Here is a 23,136-nt window from a genome sequence, read left to right on the forward strand (position 1 = left end):
CTTGAGTTCGGTGAACATCTTTATGACCATTACTTTGAATTCTTTCATTCTTTTCTGAGGTTTTATCTTGTTCTTTCATTGGAAACATATTTCTCTGTCTTCTCATTTTGCCTGGCTGTTTGTTTTGATGTATTAGGTATATTAGCTATGTTTCAGGGTTTGATGGAGTGGCCTAATGTAGGAGGCATCCTGTGGGGCCTTGAAGCACAGCGTCCCCTGGTCCCCAGAACCAGGTACTTCAAGGGCGTCCCTTATGTGGACTGCATGTACCCTCTTGTTATGGTTGGGCTGTGACTGCTGGGTTCGCACTGGTATGTGGGTTTGGCCTCAGATGCACCTGGCTGAAAGGCCCTGCTGTAATGGTTGCAGGCATTTTGCTGGTCGGGGCTGTAGCTGGTTTGGGAGGCACCATTCTGAAGATTCCTACTGTGTGGCAGGGCAGTAGCTGCTTTGTGGGGGTGCCCATCGCAGTCAAGGCCACTTGGCTGAGTGTTGTGGCATGAGAGTTGTTTTAGAGGGAGCCTTGAACCTGGCCTAGGCTGGCCACTGAGTCTGGTGGAATGGGATCTGATTGAGGCTACCTGCTAGATGTAGTGGGGTGGGAGCCACTTTGAGGGGGATGCCTATTGGGGCCAGTATGTTGGGTGAGGTGGGTCCACAGGGAAATGCTGAGGCAGGGCAAGCGGTGTTAGCAAAGTATCAGAAAAGTGACAGAAATAGCTCCTGCCGGTGCTTCTGTTCCAGGAAAAAGTTCCCACAGACCCCTGCTCCTCCTGCACATGCCCTAAAGTTAGCAAATCTTCATATGTGGCCCAGGCGCTTCTCAAACTGCTGCCTCTGTGCTAGGTCGCGTAGCCAGTGAGTTTGTGCCTGTGCCCTTTAAGAGAGGAATCTCCATTTCCTTTAGCCTTCTAGCTCTCTTGGAGTTAAGCCCCACTTATATTCAAAGCCAGATGTTATGGGGCCTCATCTTCCTGGTGCAGGAAGAGTGGGCATGCTTGATATATGATTTGAACCCTTTGCTCCTTAGGGAGGATAGCCTCTGTGTTGGTGATATCCCTCCTGCTTGGGGTCACTGAGCAGGGGATGTGGGTCCTGACTCGACCCCTTTTCTGCCTTTCCTACCTGCCTGGTGTGGCTTTTTCACTTTAGTTGTAGAAGAGCTATTCTGCTGTTCTTCAGTCATTCTCAGAGAGAGTTGTATATGATGTTGTAATTTAGTGTGTCTGTGGCAGGAGATGATTTGGGATCTTCTTGTTCTGCTATCTTGATCCTCCTATTCTGTTGCCATTCTTTATACTGTTGATTTTGAGTTAATACTTTTTGCCTGAATTTGGAAAGTTGATTAAATGTCAAATAATAGATGTGGAGTAAAGGAAACACTTGAGGATAAAATGTTACATGTGTATGAAATAGCTTGAAAGTTAAACAGAATGAAGAAAACCACATTTTTGATGAATTTTAAGTGCATTCTTTAATTTTGCAAATTTTGATAGTTATTCTTTCCTCAGTCTGTCCACCTGTATCTTCTCTTCCAAAGTAGTGTCACATTTATTTACTTATTTAAACATTTCTCACATAAAGAAAAAAAATGGAGAATTTTTCCCCCCACTAAAGAAGGGCAGGCCTAGATTTTTCTACTATGTAATATAATTCAGAAGTGGAAATTTACTTACATGGTTAGTCTTAGGTTATAAATTATACCAGTTCTCCTTGTTGTTAAGTACTGGCTTATAGTAGAGGTTAAGGATGAGAACTTGAAAAAAATAGGAGTAAGTAAGCTTGGATGACTTCCTTATCCCTGAAATTAAGTACTATAGTGGCCTCACTCACTGCCTGTCTGTTTCTCACATTATAGCCATACCTGATCTCACAAAGAGCCCTGTTCAGTTGCTTTGCTTACTATAAAGGCATGTGACTTTACCTCAAGACCTCTTTGGTTTTGGTTTCAATTTAATTACTGAGTTCATCTGCCACATCCATAGATTTTCAGAGTTAGAGGAATCATTGAGGCCAGCTTACCTAATTGCTTATTTTTATGGTCAAGGAAGCCAATTCCCAGAGATTGTGACTTATCTGAATGTGGAGGATGACTTCGTTGTATGAGGCCATTCAGTTAGCTTCTAGGAAATTATTCTTTCCTACTAAATGCATCATTAGTATTCCCTGGAATGAAATAACTTTACATCTTCTTACCAGCAACATTATGTCTCTTTTTATCAAATAACAGGTTAACATTGGATTTATACCCTTAATAATTGGCAGTTTGGGTAGTACTTATTTGAGGATAATCCACTCTTTCCTTAAAAGCTGATCTATTGTAATCCAGAGAAACTCTTCTTTTTTCTAATTTGCTATAGGAATTAAGATATATTTTTTTTAAATATGAAATTTATTGTCAAATCGGTTTCCATACAACACCCAGTGCTCATCCCAAAAGGTGTCCTCCTCAATACCCATCACCCACCCTCCCCTCCCTTCCACCCCCCATCAACCCTCAGTTTGTTCTCAGTTTTTAACAGTCTCTTATGGTTTGGCTCTCTCCCTCTCTAACCTCTTTTTTTTTTCTTTCTTCCCCTCCCCCACAGACTTCTGTTAAGTTTCTCAGGATCCACATAAGAGTGAAAACATGTGGTATCTGTCTTTCTCTGTATGACTTATTTCACTTAGCATAACACTCTCCAGTTCTATCCACTTTGCTACAAAAGGCCATATTTCATTCTTTCTCATTGCAGCGTAGTATTCCATTGTGTATATAAACCACAATTTCTTTGTTCATTTGTCAGTTGATGGACATTTAGGCTCTTTCCATAATTTGGCTATTGTTGGGAGTGCTGCTATGAACATTGGGGTACAAGTGGCCCTATGCATCAGTACTCCTGTATCCCTTGGATAAATTCCTAGCAGTGCTACTGCTGGGTCATAGGGTAGATCTATTTTTAATTTTTTGAGGAACCTCCACACTGTTTTCCAGAGCGGCTGCACCAGTTTGTATTCCCACCAACAGTGCAAGAGGGTTCCCGTTTCTCCACATTCTGTCCAGCATCTATAGTCTCCTGATTTGTTCATTTTAGCCACTCTGACTGGTATGAGGTGATATCTGAGTGTGGTTTTGATTTGTATTTCCCTGATGAGGAGCGATATTGAGCATCTTTTCATGTGCCTGTTGGCCATCTGGATGTCTTCTTTAGAGAAGTGTCTCTTCGTGTTTTCTGCCCATTTAATTAAGAGAGTTTAAGGAGTTGATTTTTTTAATGAAAACCTCTTATTGGATATTTTTTTTTTCCTAACATAATTTTATAATTTCAGAAAAATAAATTAGGATGGACTTACCTGTTTTTGGTTTCCTTTACAGGTACTGCAATCAGGTTCTTTGTAAAGAGATTGATGAATGTGTGACTCTTCTTCTTCAAGAGCTTGTCAGTTTTCAGGAACGCATCTACCAAAAAGATCCTGTAAGAGCAAAAGCAAGGAGACGGCTGGTTATGGGTCTAAGGGAGGTTACTAAGCATATGAAGTTAAATAAGATCAAGTGTGTTATAATTTCTCCAAACTGTGAAAAAATCCAGTCAAAAGGTATGAACATTTTACTTTTGAAGTGTTTTGATATTTATTTAGTATAACTGTAGGATATACAATGAATTGTAAAATGGAAGCCATATGTCTTTCTTTGCAGAGATTAGATATGAAACATAATGATGAACATGAAAGAAAGTGAAATCTTTCATTACCTAAATTAAGTAATAAAATTGAGATCAGACTATAAAGTCTTAATCTGTGAACACTAGTTAAGGATTTTATTCCCCAAGTGTCCCCTCTGTTGTAATCAGAGTGAGGACTTATTTATAAGAGTACCTTTCTTTATTTCTGCAAATGTATTCTGCTTTTAAAATTCTTGGATTATCTTCCTTTGATAAAAGTTAAAGTTCTCTGCTCTTGCTTATGGTGATTTGCCTCAGAAATGAGCAGTTGCATGTAAAGGCTCTTATGCGAACCCACACACAATACTTTTTTACTGTTTCATGCACCCTGATTTGTCTGTTTTCATGGAGGAGCCACTTTGGGTAATTGGAGAAGACAGATGCAGAAGTAACAGTAGTAGGAATGGTCTCCACAGGGGAAAAATGCCAATAAAAATAGTAGTATATGTCTGTCTCATTGCTACTTGAGCTGAGAGAATAAAGACATCAGTCACTATTAACAATTTTAATTTCTGTTTTAATAAATGTTTATTGTATTGAAGTTTGACTCCCTCTATACTAATCCCTATGGAGAGACAAAAATTGGCATTGAAGAATTGGAAAATTTATTGGAAAGAAAGAAAATATGGGGGCGCCTGGGTGGCTCGGTCGGTTGGGCGTCCGACTTCGGCTCAGGTCATGATCCCACGGTCCGTGGGTTCGAGCCCCGCGTCGGGCTCTGTGCTGACAGCTCAGAGCCTGGAGCCTGTTTCAGATTCTGTGTCTCCCTCTCTCTGTGACCCTCCCCCATTCATGCTCTGTCTCTCTCTGTCTCAAAAATGAATAAACATTAAAAAAAAAAATTTAAAAAAAAAAAAAAAAGAAAGAAAATATGTATATATATTGATATATAAATTCCAATAAGAAAATGTGTGGAACAGCAGAAGTGCCACAAGTATTCATAGAATCCTTTGCTGCTGTGTTTTATGCTTTAGCTGTTGGGTGCTAAAATACCTCCATTTAAGAAATAAGTAAATTAGAGGCACTTGGGTGGCTCAGTCAGTTAAGCCTCCAACTCTTTATCTCAGCTCAGGTCTTGAACTCAGGGTAGTGAGTTCAGGTCCTACGTTGGGTTCCATGCTGGGTGTGAAGCCTACTTAATGGGGGAAAAAATAATAAGTAAATTAAAACCTCAGCATGTGTTGACTTTCTCAGGTGGACTGGATGAGGCTCTCTATAATGTTATAGCCATGGCACGGGAACAAGAAATTCCTTTTGTGTTTGCGCTTGGAAGAAAAGCTCTAGGACGCTGTGTGAACAAGCTGGTTCCGGTTAGTGTAGTGGGAATCTTCAACTACTTTGGTGCTGAGGTAAGACTTCGAGGATGCACTCCCTCACTCCCTCCTGTTCCCCCCATACATTTTCTGTTGACACATGCCAGTGTTATGTTTAAACATTTAAAGAAGTGAGATGATTCTCCCAGGGATGAGTGGAAAATTCTTGAGTCCACATTTCCTTTTTAGTGTTGAAACCATTTATACAAATTAATCCTACAATATTTTGGCTATAAACATATTAGCTCCTATTTTTCCCACAGTGTTTTTTTTCTTCTGGGTTTAATTTTGTAATATCTGAGAATTTATTTAACTGCTGGGTAAAGATATCCAATATTATACAATATAAAATAATTTTCTTCAGTTTATATAAGGCTATATTTTGTGCTACTTGGAGTCAAGAGAGAGAAGAATGCTTTAATTGGAGAGGATTTTCTTTCAGCAAATGGAGTCCTAACCAATTGTCAGAATAATTCTGCACTCACGATACTTTTATCTTCTTCTCCTAGTCTGCCAATAAAGCTTTGCCCATAGGAGCTGATAATAAGTAATAATAATAATAATAATAATAGGTTGATAACTAATAATTAGAATAGTTATTTATCTTCCCTAATACTTATTAACTGATAACATTTTAAGACCTTTTTATGAACTTGATTTTGAAGTGTTTTGTAACACCATTCATGGACCATTTTCCTTCTTCCCATCCATACTATTTTTATATATTTAAATGTTTAATATTTAGTGTTTAGATTTAATGTTTAGATTTTATATATTTTATTATGTATTTTATACTTATATATTTAATGTTGATATTTAAATGTTTAATGCTCAGCAGTTAGATTTGATGTTTCTTCCAAAAGCCAAAATACTTTGTACATCTCAAGGCATTTAAGATAAGGTACCTTGCTTGAATCATTGGTATCTCCCAACTTCCCATATGGAAGTTTCTTTGAGAGCAGAATGGTGTTCCAGTGATCTTTGTACTCACTGTAGTGCCAGATACTAAAGGGTGCAGTTGTTCAATTGATAAACTTTGCAAGAACTTTTAGTATATCACAATTAGTGACTAATATTGAATCAAGAAATTTCCTCAGAGGGGCGCCTGGGTGGCTCAGTCAGTTGGGCATCTGACTTCTACTCAGGTCATGATCTCACAGTCGTGGGTTTGAGCCCTGCGTCAGGCTCTGTGCTGACAGCTAGGAGCCTGGATCCTGCTTTGGAGTCTGTGTCTACCTCTCTCTCTGTCCCTCCCCCTCCTCTTTGTCCCTCCCCCTGCTTGCGCTGTGTCTCTCTCTCTCAAAAATAAATAAACATTAAAAAAGAAATTAAAAAAAAAGACATTTTCTCAGACTTATGAGAATTATATAAACAATATTTGAAAGTTACAGAGTATTTTATAAAGTTCTGCAGTGTGCATACCATTTGTGCTCATTGAAAGTGTGTCTGATCCTGAAACAGTAGAGATACTATTTATTGTTTTGTTTTAAAGTTTTTATTTATTTACTTTGAGAGAGAAAGAGTATGAGAGGGGCAGAGAGAGATGGAGTGAGAGAGAATCCAGAGAGGAGATGGAGTAAGAGAATCCCAAGCAGGCTCTGCACTGACAGTGCCGAGGCCAGTGTGGGGCTTGAATTCATGAACCATGAGATCATGACCTGAGCTGAAATCAAGAGTTGGATGCTTAAGTGACTGAGCCACCCAGGTGCCCCTATTTATTGTTAATTATAGGAATAAAAAGCATAACAAAAAATGGACTAATCAAAATCCCTTTTTAGAGCCTGTTTAATAAGTTAGTGGAACTTACTGAGGAAGCCAGGAAAGCATACAAAGATATGGTTGCCGCAATGGAACAAGAGCAAGCTGAGGAGGCCTTAAAGAATGTGAAGAAGGTGCCACACCACATGGGGCACTCTCGGAACCCCTCTGCAGCCAGCGCCATTTCTTTCTGCAGTGTTATTTCTGAACCCATCTCTGAAGTAAATGAAAAGGAATATGGTAAGTTGTTATATAACATTTCAGATGATTGAAATTTTGAAATAAATGCTACTTTTTGTTTTTACCTTACTGATTATTCATATTTTGGTCAGAGTTTTGGTTTAAGAAATTGCATTAAACATGTCCATTAAACATTAGGAAACAGTTTGGGGCTGAGACTTTCTGTGAGATCCTATAATTCAGTCACATTTCCAGAATCTCCAAAGGGATTTGAAAGTCAAAATGTGTCATACTTTGTGACCTATAACTAAGTAAATTCTAGGAGGTTTCATGCTGATATTCTATTATTGAAGTTTTGTATTTACTAAGTAAACAAAAGACCTGAATATTATTGATTGTAAGCTTATAAAATCTAGACTTATGACATTTGTTTTGAGTTAAATTTGATGCTAGTTGAAAAGGAATATAGACGAAAACCCAGCATTTGTGTGTGTTAAAGAACAAAAATTCAGCTGAGTAAGTTTAAAGATCTAATTGGCTTTCATAAGTGATTTGTGCATTGGGCAGCATCCCATCTAGCAAGTAGGGGAGAGCTCTGAGGAGCTGTACAAAATGGAAGGTTTTTATAGGAAGGTGGGTGGTGCAAGGAAGTTATTAGCAAAAGAAAAGAAAGGATCCTTCCTGCCAAGGTCTGGCAAGGTCACCTTCCTTGAGGGGGATAGGCAAGGGGTCTTATTTAGGTGGATTGTCTCATCTTCCTGTTGGGGGTGGAGAGGGCCCTTGTGACAGATTACCTCACTGGTGCTGACCAGAAAATTCTTCAGACTTCTATTTCTAGGGGAGGTCGAAACTGGGATTAGGTTAGATATTAAGCTCTGGTTTGGTGATTTGGCCTCAGTGATGACATTTTTGGCCTGTGTTTTTTTTTTTTTTAACATACAGTGTTTAAAATAACATTATTTATTGCACTATATGTTTTAGTAGTTTCCTTGCCTTGTTTCTGTATAATACTTTGAACTCTTTAAGTTCCCCACTTTTCATGATCTAGTTTCTAATTCATTTCCCAATTTTTTTCTTTTTAAAAATAGTATAGCCACCTCCTTTAACGTGGCTCCTGGTTCTTCCTTCTTTCTTTTCTTTTTCTTGTCTTTTCATTTCTTTTTTCTTTTCTTTTCTTTTCTTTTTTCTTTCTTTCTTTCTTTCTTTCTTTCTTTCTTTCTTTCTTTCTTTCTTCCTCTAGAAGTTTATTGAATAGCATGTCACCACCTAAAATTTAACATTAAAAAAAACGGACCCTCATTTTTTTCCCTTTTTTCTCACACTCCCTTTGCTAGTCTTCTGTCTGTAATTGTAGTTAAATGTTTGGAATGCTTTTGACAATTCTAGGCCAGAGGCAGTGAACAAGTTACTGTGGGACTTTAGGAAACCTCAGACCAAGGTTAAGTGTTACTGGCTTAGAGGCAGACGTGTATCTTTGTCTGAAGTTGACACCAGTTGAAAATAAAGAAGATAAAGTGCCAGCTTTGTAAATGAGTTTGCTTCTGTCTGTATAACGATCTGCAGATCTCAAAAGCAAACTGCAAGGTAAATTCATAAAACTGGATTTGAGCAATTGATAGTGATCTTCATTTGGGCACATGAAAAGAAAAGTTCTAAAAAGAACCTCTCTCCTCAAAGACTTAGGAGATGTTTTCAAAAAGCACCAAATTTAAAGTGTTCAAAGATGGAAGCCTTGGCTTTTTCACATTCTGCCTAGGGGAGTGAGAAATAATTGATTAATTTCTGGGACTCAGATTTCTCTTTAGTGAAATGAGGAGGGTTCGTCTAGGTCATCTATAAGGTTCCATTCAAAGCTAAAATTCTATGAGCTATTAAAAAACAAAATTCAACCAATGTGTTTGGAGATTGAATTAGCTTTATTAAATGATTCATGAATTGGGCAGCCACCGTCTAGCAGGTAGAGAGGCACTCTGAAGAGTTGTACAAAATGGAAAGTTTTTATAGAGGGGGGAGGCAAGAAAGTCATTAGGAGGAGAAAAAGATTTTTCTAGAGGCGACTGTTTGCTGGGGGAACACGGGAGGGGTCTTATGCAGATTACCTCATCTTTCTTTGGGGGATGGAGAGGACCCAGGTGATGGACTCATTGGTGCTGATGGAAAAATTTCCTGACTTACTGGTTAAGGCCACATTTGTACAGGAAGTTGAAACTGCAATTTGGGAATTAAACTTCAGTTTGGGAACTCACTCTAAGTGACACCATTTTGGGCCTGTAGTTGTCATTTGTTTGTTTGTTTGTTTGTTTGTTTGTTTGTTTTAGTAGAGCTAATGGTTGATCCTAAGGAGAGATTTAGACAGAATCTTGAAGATGAGCTGATTTATCAGGACACCAACAAAATGAGTGGAAGGTAACCAAAGATAACATTGAGAAGAAAGTATGAAGTTATTCTTTTTGTATCAGATGTATTCAGCAACAAATAGAAAGCGCACTAATGTGGCCTAAGAAGTTAGTATATTTAAGTATTTCACAGTGTCATGAAAGTCCTTAGCTCTTTCTTTTTTTCTGTTCTTCCATTCTCAGTCTGTAGCTTTTTCTCCTGTGCTTATCATCTCATGTTCATAAGTAGCTGCTGTGGCTCTCGGCATTAGTAGTCAAAAGCAGGAAGTTCAGGCAGTGAGTTCCTTTTATCAGTGAAGAAACCATTTTCAGAAGACTTCTTTTGTTTCATTTGGCTAGAACCAATCTTGTGACTACTTTTAGCTGCAAGGGAGACTAGGGCAAGGGAGTATTTGGCATAGGAGGGATAGGATAACCATGATAGTCTGAGAGCTATTTTAATTCATCCTCTGGGACTAGGCTCGAGTTCATCCCAAGTTTGGGGGTTCTGTTATCCAGGAAGAAAACGGGGAATGACTGTTGGGTAGACAGCAAGTAGCGTTTTCCATTTCTGGAAGATGCCGGGTTTCTAAAATGTTCCTCCCCCGCCCCACCGAGTGTAAAGAAAACCAAAGCTTGGAAAAGGATGCTAATCATTGGTAGACTAGAAAACCTCCTGTGATAGTACAGTCTTACTGTCCTTTGTGTACCCTTGTTTTCTTTGCTTATGTTTTCCTTCCACCTGTGCTGAGTCTCAATTCTATCATATTTATTACCTGAAACAAATAGTTTTGAACGTATATCCCAATTAAGTTGTAAGTTCTTTGATATAGGAACTTGGCATATAATGGCCACTTGATACATAATATCTCACTGAATTCTTACTATGTGCTAGGCACTTTTCCAAGCATTTCACGCTAATGTGTTCAGTTGTCTGAGCAACCCTATGAAATAAGAAATAGTGTACTGCATTGTACAGATGAGGCTAAGATGAAGAGAGGTAAATAACTTGCCAGTGCCATGCAGTGGGTGAATCCGTCTCTAGAATCTGCATTCTTAGCCAGTGTGATTGTATTCCCTGTCTGTTGTTATGAATTCATAATAGGATAATATAATAGGTTTTCGGTAACCACTTATGAGGGGGACAGCCTTGATGTGTAGTCCTTCTATCCTGAATTTCCTGCTCATTCTCTACTATCACCCCTTCTTCTGTAGTTTCTTGAACTCATTTGCTTCCCTGTGAGTACTGACTGAAAGGAGAAATACACACATCTCATCCTCTGATAAATCACTACTGATTTGAAAGTTTAAAAAACAAATAACAAGGACTCAGTAAACAAAACAGGAAAGCATAGAGGGATTAATAAGCAAAGAAGAGCTCTACTGAGTAAGTTCTACAATAAACAATTCAGAAGCAGGATAGGTTTGGATCAGTGCCATTTCCAGGTTTGTTGAGATCTTTGGTTCTGCCTTTAACTTGCTTCCTGTTCCCTTCATCATAAGTGGACTTCTAGAGGTTCTGTTCTGGATTTAGACTGTCCCCCTCCCCATTCCAATCAGATTTCTCCTATCCCATAGAGAATGATGGCACTTTCTTATTCTTCTGTTTCTCCATGTTGTATTCATGTGTTTGTGGCACTCCTCAACTGTTGATCAAGCTTCACCTATTACTTTAAGGTGGGATCATAGGCCTTCCCTCCCCAGTGGATGTGTGATCTAGGTGGCTTTTTGATTGTTGTGACAAGTCTCTTGATGGCTAAATAGCAGAATCCTTTGTCTCTGCTTCTAAGGTCATATCTCCTTTTCCTTTACCAAGGAACCGTGTGGGCTTTCAGCTCACCTGTCCAAGTACATGAAAGCCCAAAGTTGATCCTGGAGAGAGATCAGCCTAACCTAGTATCCTGACCTTCCTTTTTCCTGTTCTTTGACTCATGGCCAAGGGAGAGGTGGAACTTTTTCCGAGACCCCAAGTGAATTCTTAAACTTTTGAAGGAGGAAAAAAAACTGTTAGAAGGAATGTAAAAGTGCATCTAAAACTTCAAAAAAATGTATGCCTTTTTAAAGTTTTCGGGGGGGGGGGCATAATTAAATATACGTGTGGCATTTTTCATTTAATAGGCTTTTTTGTCTCCAACACTTATTATATGCCAACCATAGGGACACAGAGATGAGTGCGAGTGGGAAGGATGGGGGGGTGGCACAGCAAACACAAAACAAGTACTTTGGAACTGTATGCAAAAAGTTCTGTGGGAATTTAGGTTAGTGGAAAGTCAGGAAAGACTTCAGAAAAGAATTGACATTTAAGGATGGTTTTCAAGGATGAGTGGGAGTCTGAAGGGTAAAGGAGGAAAACATCTGTGAAAAGAACAGCTTATGCAAAGCAAGAAATTGTAAACAGAAGTTATGACTTTGGGAGGAATGAGAATTCAGAGAGACCCCAAGCATAGAATGCGTGACCAAGGGTTATAATGAATGGGACCAGAAAGACAGGTAAGGGTCAGATCATGGAGGGCTTTGATTATGCCAAGCTAAGGTGTTTGGATTGTCTCCTAGGGTAATAGAAAGCCAGTTAGACAGTGATGTGACCAATTCACAAAACCAGTTATGTTTATATGTAGATGTATAGCAAGATAAAGAAGGCTTGAGCTAAGGCAGTAGTGACCAAATTTAGTAGTTTTTGAGATAGAAGTGAGATGGTGTAATTATGAGTTCAATGGAATAAAGAGATATAGTCAGGGCAAAAGATAGGGTTTCAGGGATTACTGTGTGTTCTTTTGCTTTGAGACTATGAAAATGATAATGTTATTAACTAAGAATGAGAATATAAGAGGAGTAATAGGTTTGGTTTTTATTGTGTTTTTTTTTTTTTTCTTGAGGTGGAAGAGTGGAAAGGACCTATTCCTAATTTGAATTAACTATAGAAAAGAAAGTTTTTTTTTTTCCCAAAGCATGTGCCCTGATTTCAGGTGCCCAAAATATGGTCTTTATCAGTATATAGTTGGTAGGTGACAGTCAAATTCACTATATTAATATGAATAAACTTGCTTTATCACTACAGGTTGACCATTATACTTAAACTGCAAATAGCAGCTATAGTGCAAATAGAAGGGGGGCTGTTTTTTTTTTTTTTTAAGGCAAAAATAAGTAAGTGGGACTACATCAAAAAACTAAAAACTTTGCACACAGCAGAGGGAATCAACAAAAAGGCAACCTACTGAGTGGGAGAGAATGCTTTCAAATCACGTATCTGATAGGGGGTTAATATCCAAAATATACACAGACCTCATACAACTCAATAATAAAAAACCAACAATCCAATTAAAAAGTGAGCAGAGGATCTGAATAGACATTTTTCCAAAGAAGACATACATATGGCCAACATAAAAAGGTGTTCAGTGTCACTAATTACCAGGGAAATGCAAATTGAAACTACAACAAGATACATATATATACACCACCTGACAACTGTTAAAATGGCTATTATCAGAAAGACAAAAAATATCAGGTAAGGATGTAGAGAAAAGAGAATCCTTGTACAGTGTGAGAATGTAAATTGATGCAGCCACTACAGAAAATAGTATGGAGGTACCTTAAAAAAGTAAAAATAGAAATATCATATGATTTTTAGTCCATATTCTGCATATATACCCAAGGAAATGAAATCATTATCCCAAAGAGATATCTATACTCCCTTCTTCATTTCATCACTATTCACAGTAGCTTAGAACCTGAGTGCCCCTCAGTGGATGAATGGATAAAGAAGATGGAGTGTGTGTCTTGTACGTGTATGTGGGTGCCAGAGTCATAGGGAGTGGGTGAAGTGCGTGAAGGGTGTCAAAAGGTACAGACTTCCTGTTGTAAAATAGATAAGTCCTGGGATATAACCTACAACATGGAGACATAATTGATAATACTGGATTGCATATTTGAAAATTGTTATAAAGTAGATCTAAAAATCCTCATCCCAAGAAAAAAGTGTTTTTTTGGTAACTATGTGGTAACAGATGTTGACTTGTTAAGGCAGTCATTTTCCAATATGTATAAATACCAAACCATTATGTTGTACAACTAAAATTAATATAATATGTCCATTATACCTAAATAATAAAAAATGAAAGAAAAATAAACACAGGAAAAAAAGGGGTAGAAGAGCTGTCTTTTGTCTCCTCATTCTTTGTATGTTTTTTTCCTTTAAATTGACTTCCTGTCATTAAAAATAACTTAGGTTATTATCACTGTATTATGTAATAACATTTCTTTTTTTAGCTACCAAATTCACTTGGTAAGCCCAGCTACATAAATTCTAAAACAAATTTTCACAATTGTTAAAAATACATGGATGGCTTGTTTGCTTATCAATGGAAACATAAGTCCCATTGCAGTTTAAGACAACTCTCCCATAACTTGGTGTGGGAGCATGACACAAACATGCCAAATTAGAACTATTTCTGCTGGATATCTTGGCTCTGCTATCTGTGACTTGAGGATCATTGGGCCCAGTACACCTCTGAGCCAAAAAAGAAAAAAGAATAAAACGGCAATTCACTGATTTTCATGAAGATACGGATTTTATATCTAAACACCAGTGAGCTACTGTTGGTATAAGATCTTGTGCATCTGAGGCATTAATACACTTACTTTTGCCTCCTTGTTTCTTTATCTTAAGTGTACATTTTTGAGAATTGTTTTCCTTTTATAACATTTAAACCAGTACTAGAATAAACTAAGATTTTAGTTTTCCAACCAGTTGGTGAGCCAACAAATTTTGTTCTTCCCTCTTTTAAGAGTTGCATGATTCTGAAACCGTGTTCTGGTTTTTAAAAATCTGTTTGGTATCTGCAGAAACAAATTGGAGAAACATGGTGGAAACGTCAGATGGACTAGAAACATCAGAAAATGAGAGAGAGGTTTCCTCTAAGCATAGCACATCCGAAAAACCCAGTAAACTTCAGTTTGACACAGCCCCTGTGGGTAAGCAGCCGTCATCACAGGCTGCAGGTGGTACTACCTCAGCTACAAACCCTGGGAAACCAACAGTGAGCGATAAAGAGGAAGCGAAGCCAGATGACCTGGAGTGGGCCTCCCAGCAGAGTACAGAGACCGGTTCTTTGGATGGCAGTTGCCGAGATCTTTTGAATTCCTCCATCACCAGCACCACCAGCACCCTTGTACCTGGCATGCTCGAAGAAGAGGATGATGAAGAGGAGGAGGAGGATTATACTCATGAACCCATATCTGTAGAAGTACAGCTCAATAGTAGAATTGAGTCTTGGGTCTCTGAGACCCAGAGAACAATGGAGACTCTTCAGCTTGGAAAAACCCTTAATGGTTCTGAGGAAGACAATGCAGAGCAAAGTGGAGAAGAGGAGGCAGAGGCGCCTGAAGTGCCGGAACCAGGGATAGATGGTGAGGCCTGGACTACTGACCACCAGGCAGGTCAGGAGCAGCAGAAGAAGCCCAGCAGCTGCAGCGCACGGAACGAGCCCTCTGATCTTAATTATACGCCCCCAAGTCTATAACTCAGGAAATGTCAGCTGTCTGTCTCCAACTGTGTAAGGGTTGCAGCCATTATCTTTTATGCTTCATCTCAACATTTTGCACTGTCCAGTATTTAATATATGTATTTAATTTCTGACAAATATTTTTGTAGCTGTCTTTTACTTGTTTTATTATAATCTGTAGCTTAGCTTTTAATTAGCATCTAAGTGTCATTCTAAGAGCTGTGTGGAAATTCAGAATTGTTAGAGCTTATTTTGTTATGGAAAATAATGATTAAAAATAGAAGACAACTAGGTTTTAAAAAAGAAAGTAAATTTGAAATGCCTCTTTAGAGTCATTTTGAAAGTTAAAGATCCAGATTCTAAGGCTAAGAGCAGTTACCAGTGTTTGCTTCAGGACTGCCTCCTTCACTCTAATTTGATCAGAAGTTGTTTGGGCTTCTTTAAAAAAGAATTGGAGGTAGATTTGGAAAATTGAAAAAAAAAAAAAGCGGAGGGTAACTAAGTTCACGAATGTTTTGTGTTAAAAATTGATGTAACTTTTCTTTGGTCCACAGATGCTTATTTCAGAAGCCATTGATCATTGTGATTAAAGTTGCAGTGGGCTAAAACAGACCCTCCAATACTTAGGTTAGCAAAGGAACCACCACGATACATTGGAGCTGGCCTTACTTGTGGGAAGTGATAGATGTTGTCTTTAATAGTGAAAAGTCACCCACGATAGGACCTTCTAGGTTCTGTCTCCTATTTACTTCTTACTTACCTCAGGAATGCTCTTGTACATACTCGTATTTACATCAAGTTAGGCAGATTGTGGCAGATGAATAACTGTAACCGATTCTATGACTGTAGCACTTACGTGTAAACTATTACAAAACAAAGTCTTATATTGGTGTGTTCTCTTGCATGCTTCTGATTTGGGACCCTCTAGATTTGCTATCTGGATTTGATTAGGTATCCAAACTTGTCCTGAGTGAAAAATCATTTCACCTTAAAAAAAAAAAAATACATATTTTGTCCCTAGCCCTGAGCACCTGCCATGTAACACCCACCATAGTTACTGATAGGAGGTCAGGGAAAGGAACTTCACACAACTTATAACATATATCCTGATAATCAAGGCTTGGAAAAGCAAGTATTGAAGAAGAGAGAAAGTTGTTCTAATTGTGCTGAAACTATAAGATAATTTAGAGGACACAGATCTAGGCAGGTATTAATTCTTGATCACTCTTACTTATCTCTGCCCTTCTCCAGGAATGTGTATATCTGCTTGGGAGAATTTAAACATACTGAGCTAAATGTTTTATTTGCTGGTCAGTCACCTGGTAGTGACCTCTACAAGTTTATGTAATGTTGGGAGAATTATAGATTACCTATTTTTCTCTCTTCCCTCCAACCTCTTCCCCCATCCCTAGCTTCCAGCTGACCACACACACATACACACACACACGAGCACACAGGCACCAGCAAGAACTCCCACAAGCAGTTACAGAACTGAGGAGGGAGGGGTATTTTCCCTGCTCTGATTTCATGGGGTAGGGCTTTGCCTCACAGAGGCAGGAGAGAAGAATTGGGCAGGTTTTCTACTGAACTCATTGAGACTACTGCACTAGTTTTGATGTTTTATAATGCTGGCATTAATGCTAGAGAGATCAGATTCTTGGGTGATTATTTAGTATCTGTGCATTGTGAAAGTTTAGGAGCATTGCTGTATAGAAAATGCCAGTGTGTCAACTTTATGAGTGTGCTAAAAGGGAACATTATTGTACTGCCCTGTCTAAACTGTTCTCCAGTGTAGACTTCTTAGGCACAAAGTATTTAGCACTTAAAGGAACACAGCATGTAAGGAATGAAGCCTCTGAAATAGTAATCATGGATATAGATGTGGCAGATCTTACTGTGTCTTCACATTTGGGAAGTGTTAGTTGGTTTAAAGAAATGATAGAGATTTTGAACTACTGACAATCTTAAAAGTGAATTTAAAAACTTTTCATACTTTTTATGGTGTAAATTTCCTTTGCTCGGTGTCAGTGATTCAGATGACTCTTGATCTTGAGGTATTGGCTTTTCAAAGGTTTCTTACATTTTATATCTCTTCTGAATGAGAACTGTCGTTTTACATTTTTGACATTTGTATCAAAAGAGAAGTTGAGGAAATCTCCAGAACACCAGTAACTTTTAAGTTTACTATAGACTTCAGAAGTGTTCAATTCTGTGTTCGATAAATGCTCTTGCACGTGCAGGATCTTCTGCCGGCAAACCCAAGGGACCACAGCCTTTTTTATACGAGACAGGTCACCTCTAGAGGACTACCCAAAATTTATTAAAGGAGATGCTACTGTGTCGATAGTATGCTTAAATAAGTATTAATAATGTCTTTCTAATTTGTTTCCTTTAGATAAATTCTGGAATTTGTGTATTCTATACAGGAGGAGGTGTGAAAATAGGAAAGTGGGGTTTTTTTGTTTTTCGTTTTTTTGTTCAGAACTGGGAGTGGGTGCCTCTTCGGAGACCTAATGTTAAGAGTAGGGGTTCATTATCACAAGAAATGAAAACCATAGTGATTTTTTTTCTTAGTGTGTAGAGGTTGTTTTATGGCAATAATTAATATTAGATTTCTATTTCAGTACATAAGTATATGAATTATAATATGAATTGCACTCCCAGAACTAGATTTCTGCTTCAGTAGGATTGTTTGCTGTGAAGATTACTTCTCAAAAGACAAATGTTCACACTAGCTTAATTTTGGTTTAAATATGTTTGTAAATGATGTAATATATTTCTTTTGACTAAACATGGGAAAAATAATGTGTGTTATACATTGAAAAGTTTTTAAAGGCTTTGATTGGAGGTCATTTTTGCAGAGAGGGTATTTTATATGCTTCCAGTATTTGGAAAAGAATTAGTCAAAAGGAATTCACATAGTTTAAGTATTGAAAAATTAATATTCAAATAATGTACTTGTCTGATTTCTTAATAAGCTGGGGGAGGTGGGTGGGGCGGGTATCGTAATGTACAAATGAGTAGTGAACTCTACATTCATTTTTCAACTCTTCAACATAAAACTGTTAAATCTTAACACATTGTTACTTTAATATATGTATAAAGAAGTATTACTGTTTGTAAAGCTGCTGTTTGCTTTAAAAAAACAACAAACCTGTCATTTAAGTATTTCCTGTACGTTGTGCCAACAGGTTAGAACATTAACTTATTCCATTTAAAAACGTAATCATTCTTTGCTTTAAAATTTTTTCTGTGACATAATTTATTTAAAGACATCTTCCTCTTCCTTTGCCCCTTCCAGCCTTTATAAACATCAAAGAATCAGCCAAATGGTTTACCTAAGCTGAAATCTGAATCTTAATTAATGATAAAAATTTAAACTTTGTTGGCACAACACACCTTAAAAGTATTTGTGTTATTTTGTAATTTAATTTCTAAATATACCACATGAGTTTATAATTTAATGTCTTAATTGTAATGCTCTAATAAAAAAAAAAGCAAAATTAGTGAATTGTAACATGAAAAGATTTTCATCTTGTTCTTTTGTTGTTTGAAGGATAATTGTTATATCACATTTTAGGGTAATAACAGCTTTTTTGCACTATGTAAATACTAGTTGAGATTCTTCTGTAACTAATAAAATGATTATTGAAATGTAGTCTATCATTTCAGAATAAGTACTTAAGGAATTCATGACTTGCCCAACATATGGGATAGAGAAAAAAAGACTCCTAGCATTGCTTAGTGCCCTCATGGGTTTGCCAGAGGAGGTTGTAAAATCTGCAGGAGGAAGTTACTAGTAAAAATTTCCATTTGGGGGTTGGTGTAGGCTGTGGCACGGGCCAAGGCATCTGTGGAGACCATCCTGGTGTCAGGAGAAATCCTACAGATTTCTTCTCCTTTTTATGCAAATTACTCTGTGCCAGGCACTGTTCTAAGCCATTTCCCAGTATTAACTCATTTAATCTTCACTACAGCCTTATGAGGAAACGCTATTTTTCACTTTTTAAATGATGAAACCGTCAGGGAGATGATGAGTAACTTGTCCGGGGTCCCACAGCTGGTAAACGGCAGAACTGGGATTCAGACTCCTTCCACGTTGAAGGCCATGCTTTTTTACTCACTATGCTCTGTTGTTCCTTAGCACAAAATGCTCACAGTTGCAAACGAGTGTTTTTCTCACCTTTGTCAGGCGTCTTCTGGAATTTGAAATATACCAGGACTGAACTGATTTTCTTAGAGACTAGATTTATTGAGTCTCACCTGATCACTTAATGAGAGTGGTCCCTTGTCACCATGTCACCATGAAATGTATGGAATCCGAAGAGTAGACTCACCTGTTAGAAAATAGGATCACTAATTTTCATAATGAAATGGATTTTTGCTGATCACAAAGAGAAAGGAGGGAAACCTCATCATTTGTATCAGAATATTTCCTTTTTTGGACCACCATTTGTATGATTCCCAATTGTTCTTTTCCTAACAGCGATCAGTTTTTCTTTAACTGAACAGAAGAGGGTGTGCACAGCACCTGAAAAGTCAAAGTCTACCCAGTAAAACGAATAATTGTTTAAAATGGGGAGAGATGGGAGAGAAGTATCTGGAACAGTAGTCCTTGCCATGAAAAGTGCTTAGTTCTAAGGCTAAACTCAGAACTCTAGAATCCTACATTTCATTTTAGAAAGAGAACATGATTCAGACATTTAGCTCTTGGGATCAGCTGTTAGGTCTTTTGACGTTTCTAAATTATCTTGGCAATTCAATATTTTAGTTTAACGTGGGTTCTTTTGGTGTCACATGTATGAACTAAGGCATGTGGCTAATTGCATAATCATTATAAGTGGCAGCCTCATGGAATGTAGGGCCAAAGCATGCTCTGCTTTCACAGTGCAGGGTTTGGAAAGATGGGAGATGTTTCAGTTCAGGAGCAAGTCTCAGTCCCTGTATTTCTCCTCACTCCACTCGCCATTACACTGAGTAATTAGTTGGCAACCCAGTGGCAGACAGAGAGACATTCACTCTTACAAAAATGGATTGGATAACTGTGGCTACAAGTCAACTAATTGTCTGGATCCAAGGTTTCAGTCTGGAAGCAGGGTTGGAGCAAGGAAGATACTGCATTGCATGAAATTTGGAGCTTCTACCTGAGCCTCGTGTTCTTTATGTTAGTACTGAGAAACCAAAGACAGGGTGGAATTGTATGTTGGTGAGCTATGGGTTGGAGCCTGGAGTGGTATAGGTTGTTTGGGTTTTTTTGAGGAATGAGTGCTTCCTTCTCTTGGAGGTGTCAAAGCTTGGCCATGGCCTTGAATTACCCAGAGGGAACAGGTAATAACGACAGCCTTACAGTGGGACTATGATTTCAGGCGGTGTTAATTGCACCCTTACTGACTCTGGGAACAGAGATGGGAAGAAAAGTGGTACCTGCTTAGGCACGTACAGATTCCCTAGGTTATCTTTGCTTGTCTTTCTTCTCTTTTTACCTCGGTTGGAGCACTTGCATTGCGTTGCAAACAATCAGTTTGAGTATAGGATAATGAATTGATATTTAAGCAGTTTTGTTACCTCTGGTTAAATATAAATGAGTGAAAAGTTTGAAAATCTTTGGTTTCTCAATTACAGGAGAAATGTCAGAAGTCATCATCCCTGTCTTTGTTCTTCCTTGCTTTCTCTTTTCTAGAACCAGTGTTGTAAGGCAGATGGTGAGCTTCTGACAAATGTACCTCATAGTGAAGCCTCAGGGGAGTCAGGGACTACCCTATCCAAAATTGTAATCTCTTCATCACTTTCTTCCTCAAACCCACTTTTTTTTTTTTTCCATTTCCATTTGCTGCATTTCAACATCCTATCGATTTTATTCATCTTGTCTCTCCCCTACTACGCTCTGTGTGGGCAGGGTCTTTGGCTTATTGTCCTGATTTATTCTCTGCCTCGTACAATGCCTGGCACAAAACAGGCACTCAGTAAATCTCTGTTGAATGAATAAATGAAGGCTGAAGTAAGTAAATCAGCATTGGCAATGCAGTCATATTCTGAAGCATTTACACTCCTACATACTGACTTCTGACTACTATTTTTTTTTTACATTGGTTTAGAGTTTGGGGTTGGAGGAAAAAATAACCCAAATCCCAAATAGAAGAGCCTCACCCTAGAATAGTGGGCTCCCTCGAGTTACTCTGTATTTCATGTCCCTATATTGCTTATAGCTGAAAACGTAAATTTAATGACTACAGTTTGCATATAGAGGGAGGTGACAGGTATATAAGACATTTCTATGAGATTAGCCAGGAAGGGGGCAAAAATGCACCTGCAACTTCCAGTGTATCTATAATGTTTTATTTTTAAGCTCCGTGATCAGTGTATGAGAATGTGGTATATCATTCTTTATACTCTTATATGCTTGAAATACAGGAATAACCAAAAGGAACAGGCCGACTAAAATGCAACCATTTTCTGTTCTGTAAGTGACTTCCAAACTTGGCACCAAATCTCACTTTGGTATCTTAACAAAGAACATTAGTTGTAGAAATGCAACTAGAAGTCAGGCTTAAACCTGTATCTTGATTGATGTAGCAAAGAGTTAAGATTTGTTAAATAACTGGTAGCTGCAAATTTTATCTTCTTTCCATGAACTAGAAACTGTCTCCCTTCATCCTTCACCTGGCTTAACCCTTCCCCCAGTAATAAGAAGTATGTCTCGCACCTGTGCCTCCCCCATCTGCTCTCTAGTTGGAGCAAGGTGCTTTAATCTTCATAGGAAGATTGAAGATTGTGTTGGCAACCCACTTATCTGGTTTCCTTAGCAACCAGAACACAGTGTTTAAAGTGATAGCATCCCTTGCTCAGAATAGAAATTGAGTAAGCCTGATCATGATGCCCTGGTCTGCTTTGTGTCTTCAAAGACTCTTCTTCATCTGGCTATTCATGGTAGCCAACCTGGGACATAATCAGTATAAAGCTCTGTACCTATATATATATAGCTGACTTCACCTTGCCAGTTACAGTGACCCTTATCTCTAACCTGGAAATATTGAGCAACCTGTCCCTTTTAATCCAAGAATTTAAGACATTTTTTCATGTCTTTATAACTTTTGCAGCAATTTAGGAATGTTGCCACCAATTTCCATGAAATCTGAACAGGAATCAAGATGATAAAGTTGCCTAGGCATTTAAGAAAAGCACAAAGAAAAAAGAAAGGAACTTTTAAAGAAAATTGCTATTAAGGAACTATGCTAGGGATCTATTGCTGTGTCTGCTTAGTACGTCCCTTCATTAGGGAATGGCTCCACACACACCCTGTTCCACCCTCACCAGGGATATAATCTCTTATTGCAACAGTAGCTGACAGTTAACTAATGCTGAGACCATTGACTGGGCTGGGGATCTTAAAATAGTTAATCTATGCTAAGCAAATGGGTCTCTTCCTTGGGATTTTGGATTTGGGATTAAGAGTGGCTCGATGGTTTGGGGTGCTTGGATTTTAAGATTGGAATCTCCAATTTGCCATTGGTGGCCATGAAAAAGCAAAGTCTGGGTCAGTGTTGAATGAGTTTCCTTGCTGTTAGACATTTTAGAAACTCCAATATCCTAATGCATTTTGACTCTCCATGAGGGAAAAGATTTATTATATATCAGGCAACATTTCCCCAAAGTGTTGTACCATGGAACATGGAGTTCTCCAAAACGTGGCCCCACAGTACTTTCTCTGCAAAAATGATGAACATCCTGAGGATCTAGTTTTTTATGTAACATGCATCAAAATCTGTTGCTTAGACTGTGAAGTTTCCATGAGATTGGAAAACACAAGGGATGTCTGGACTGCTCTAACTTAGAGGTTCTCAACCCCGGGTGATTTTCTCCCCAGGGAACATTAGGCAGTGTCTGGAAACACTTTTGTTTGTCACAACTGGAGAGAGTGATCCTGGCATCTAGTAGGTCAAGACCACAGATGCTGGTGAGCATCTTATGATGCACAGGGCAGCACCCCACAGCAACCCCACAGCAAAGAATTATGTGGCCAAAAATGTCAATAATGCAGAGATTGAGAAATTGTACTAACTCGATGTCAGGATGCTGGATTAGTCCTGTATGGGTTCAGGGCCCCAAATCAGTGGGCATGTACTCACTGCATTCAAATGTTCTTGACCTCTGTTTCTGGCATCTGTTTAGACATTCTCTAATGTTCCAGAGTAGACTTAGCCAGAATCATCCAGATCTTCTGGATAAAACAGGCCTTCCCCACCCCTCTCACTTCCTGGGGAAGAGGATAAGGAGAATTCACCCACAGCTTCTGATCACATGCCAGTGC

General features: G+C 38.4%; 1 protein-coding gene across 2 annotated transcripts in view; it reads left to right on the forward strand.

Moving 5' to 3' along the window:
- Positions 1-18,486, forward strand: part of SECISBP2L (SECIS binding protein 2 like) — a 65,866-nt gene extending 47,380 nt beyond the window's left edge. For both annotated transcript variants that reach the window (XM_043555461.1, XM_043555462.1), the window contains 4 exons: positions 3,356-3,576; positions 4,896-5,050; positions 6,793-7,012; positions 14,170-18,486. In XM_043555461.1, the coding sequence (XP_043411396.1) occupies positions 3,356-3,576; positions 4,896-5,050; positions 6,793-7,012; positions 14,170-14,846 (1,273 nt within the window). In that variant the 3' untranslated portion in view covers positions 14,847-18,486. The remainder of the gene's footprint in view (positions 1-3,355; positions 3,577-4,895; positions 5,051-6,792; positions 7,013-14,169) is intronic.
- Positions 18,487-23,136: the final 4,650 nt, after the last annotated feature.

This window comes from Prionailurus bengalensis, chromosome B3 (assembly GCF_016509475.1).
Source record: "Prionailurus bengalensis isolate Pbe53 chromosome B3, Fcat_Pben_1.1_paternal_pri, whole genome shotgun sequence".
NCBI lineage: Eukaryota > Metazoa > Chordata > Mammalia > Carnivora > Felidae > Prionailurus > Prionailurus bengalensis.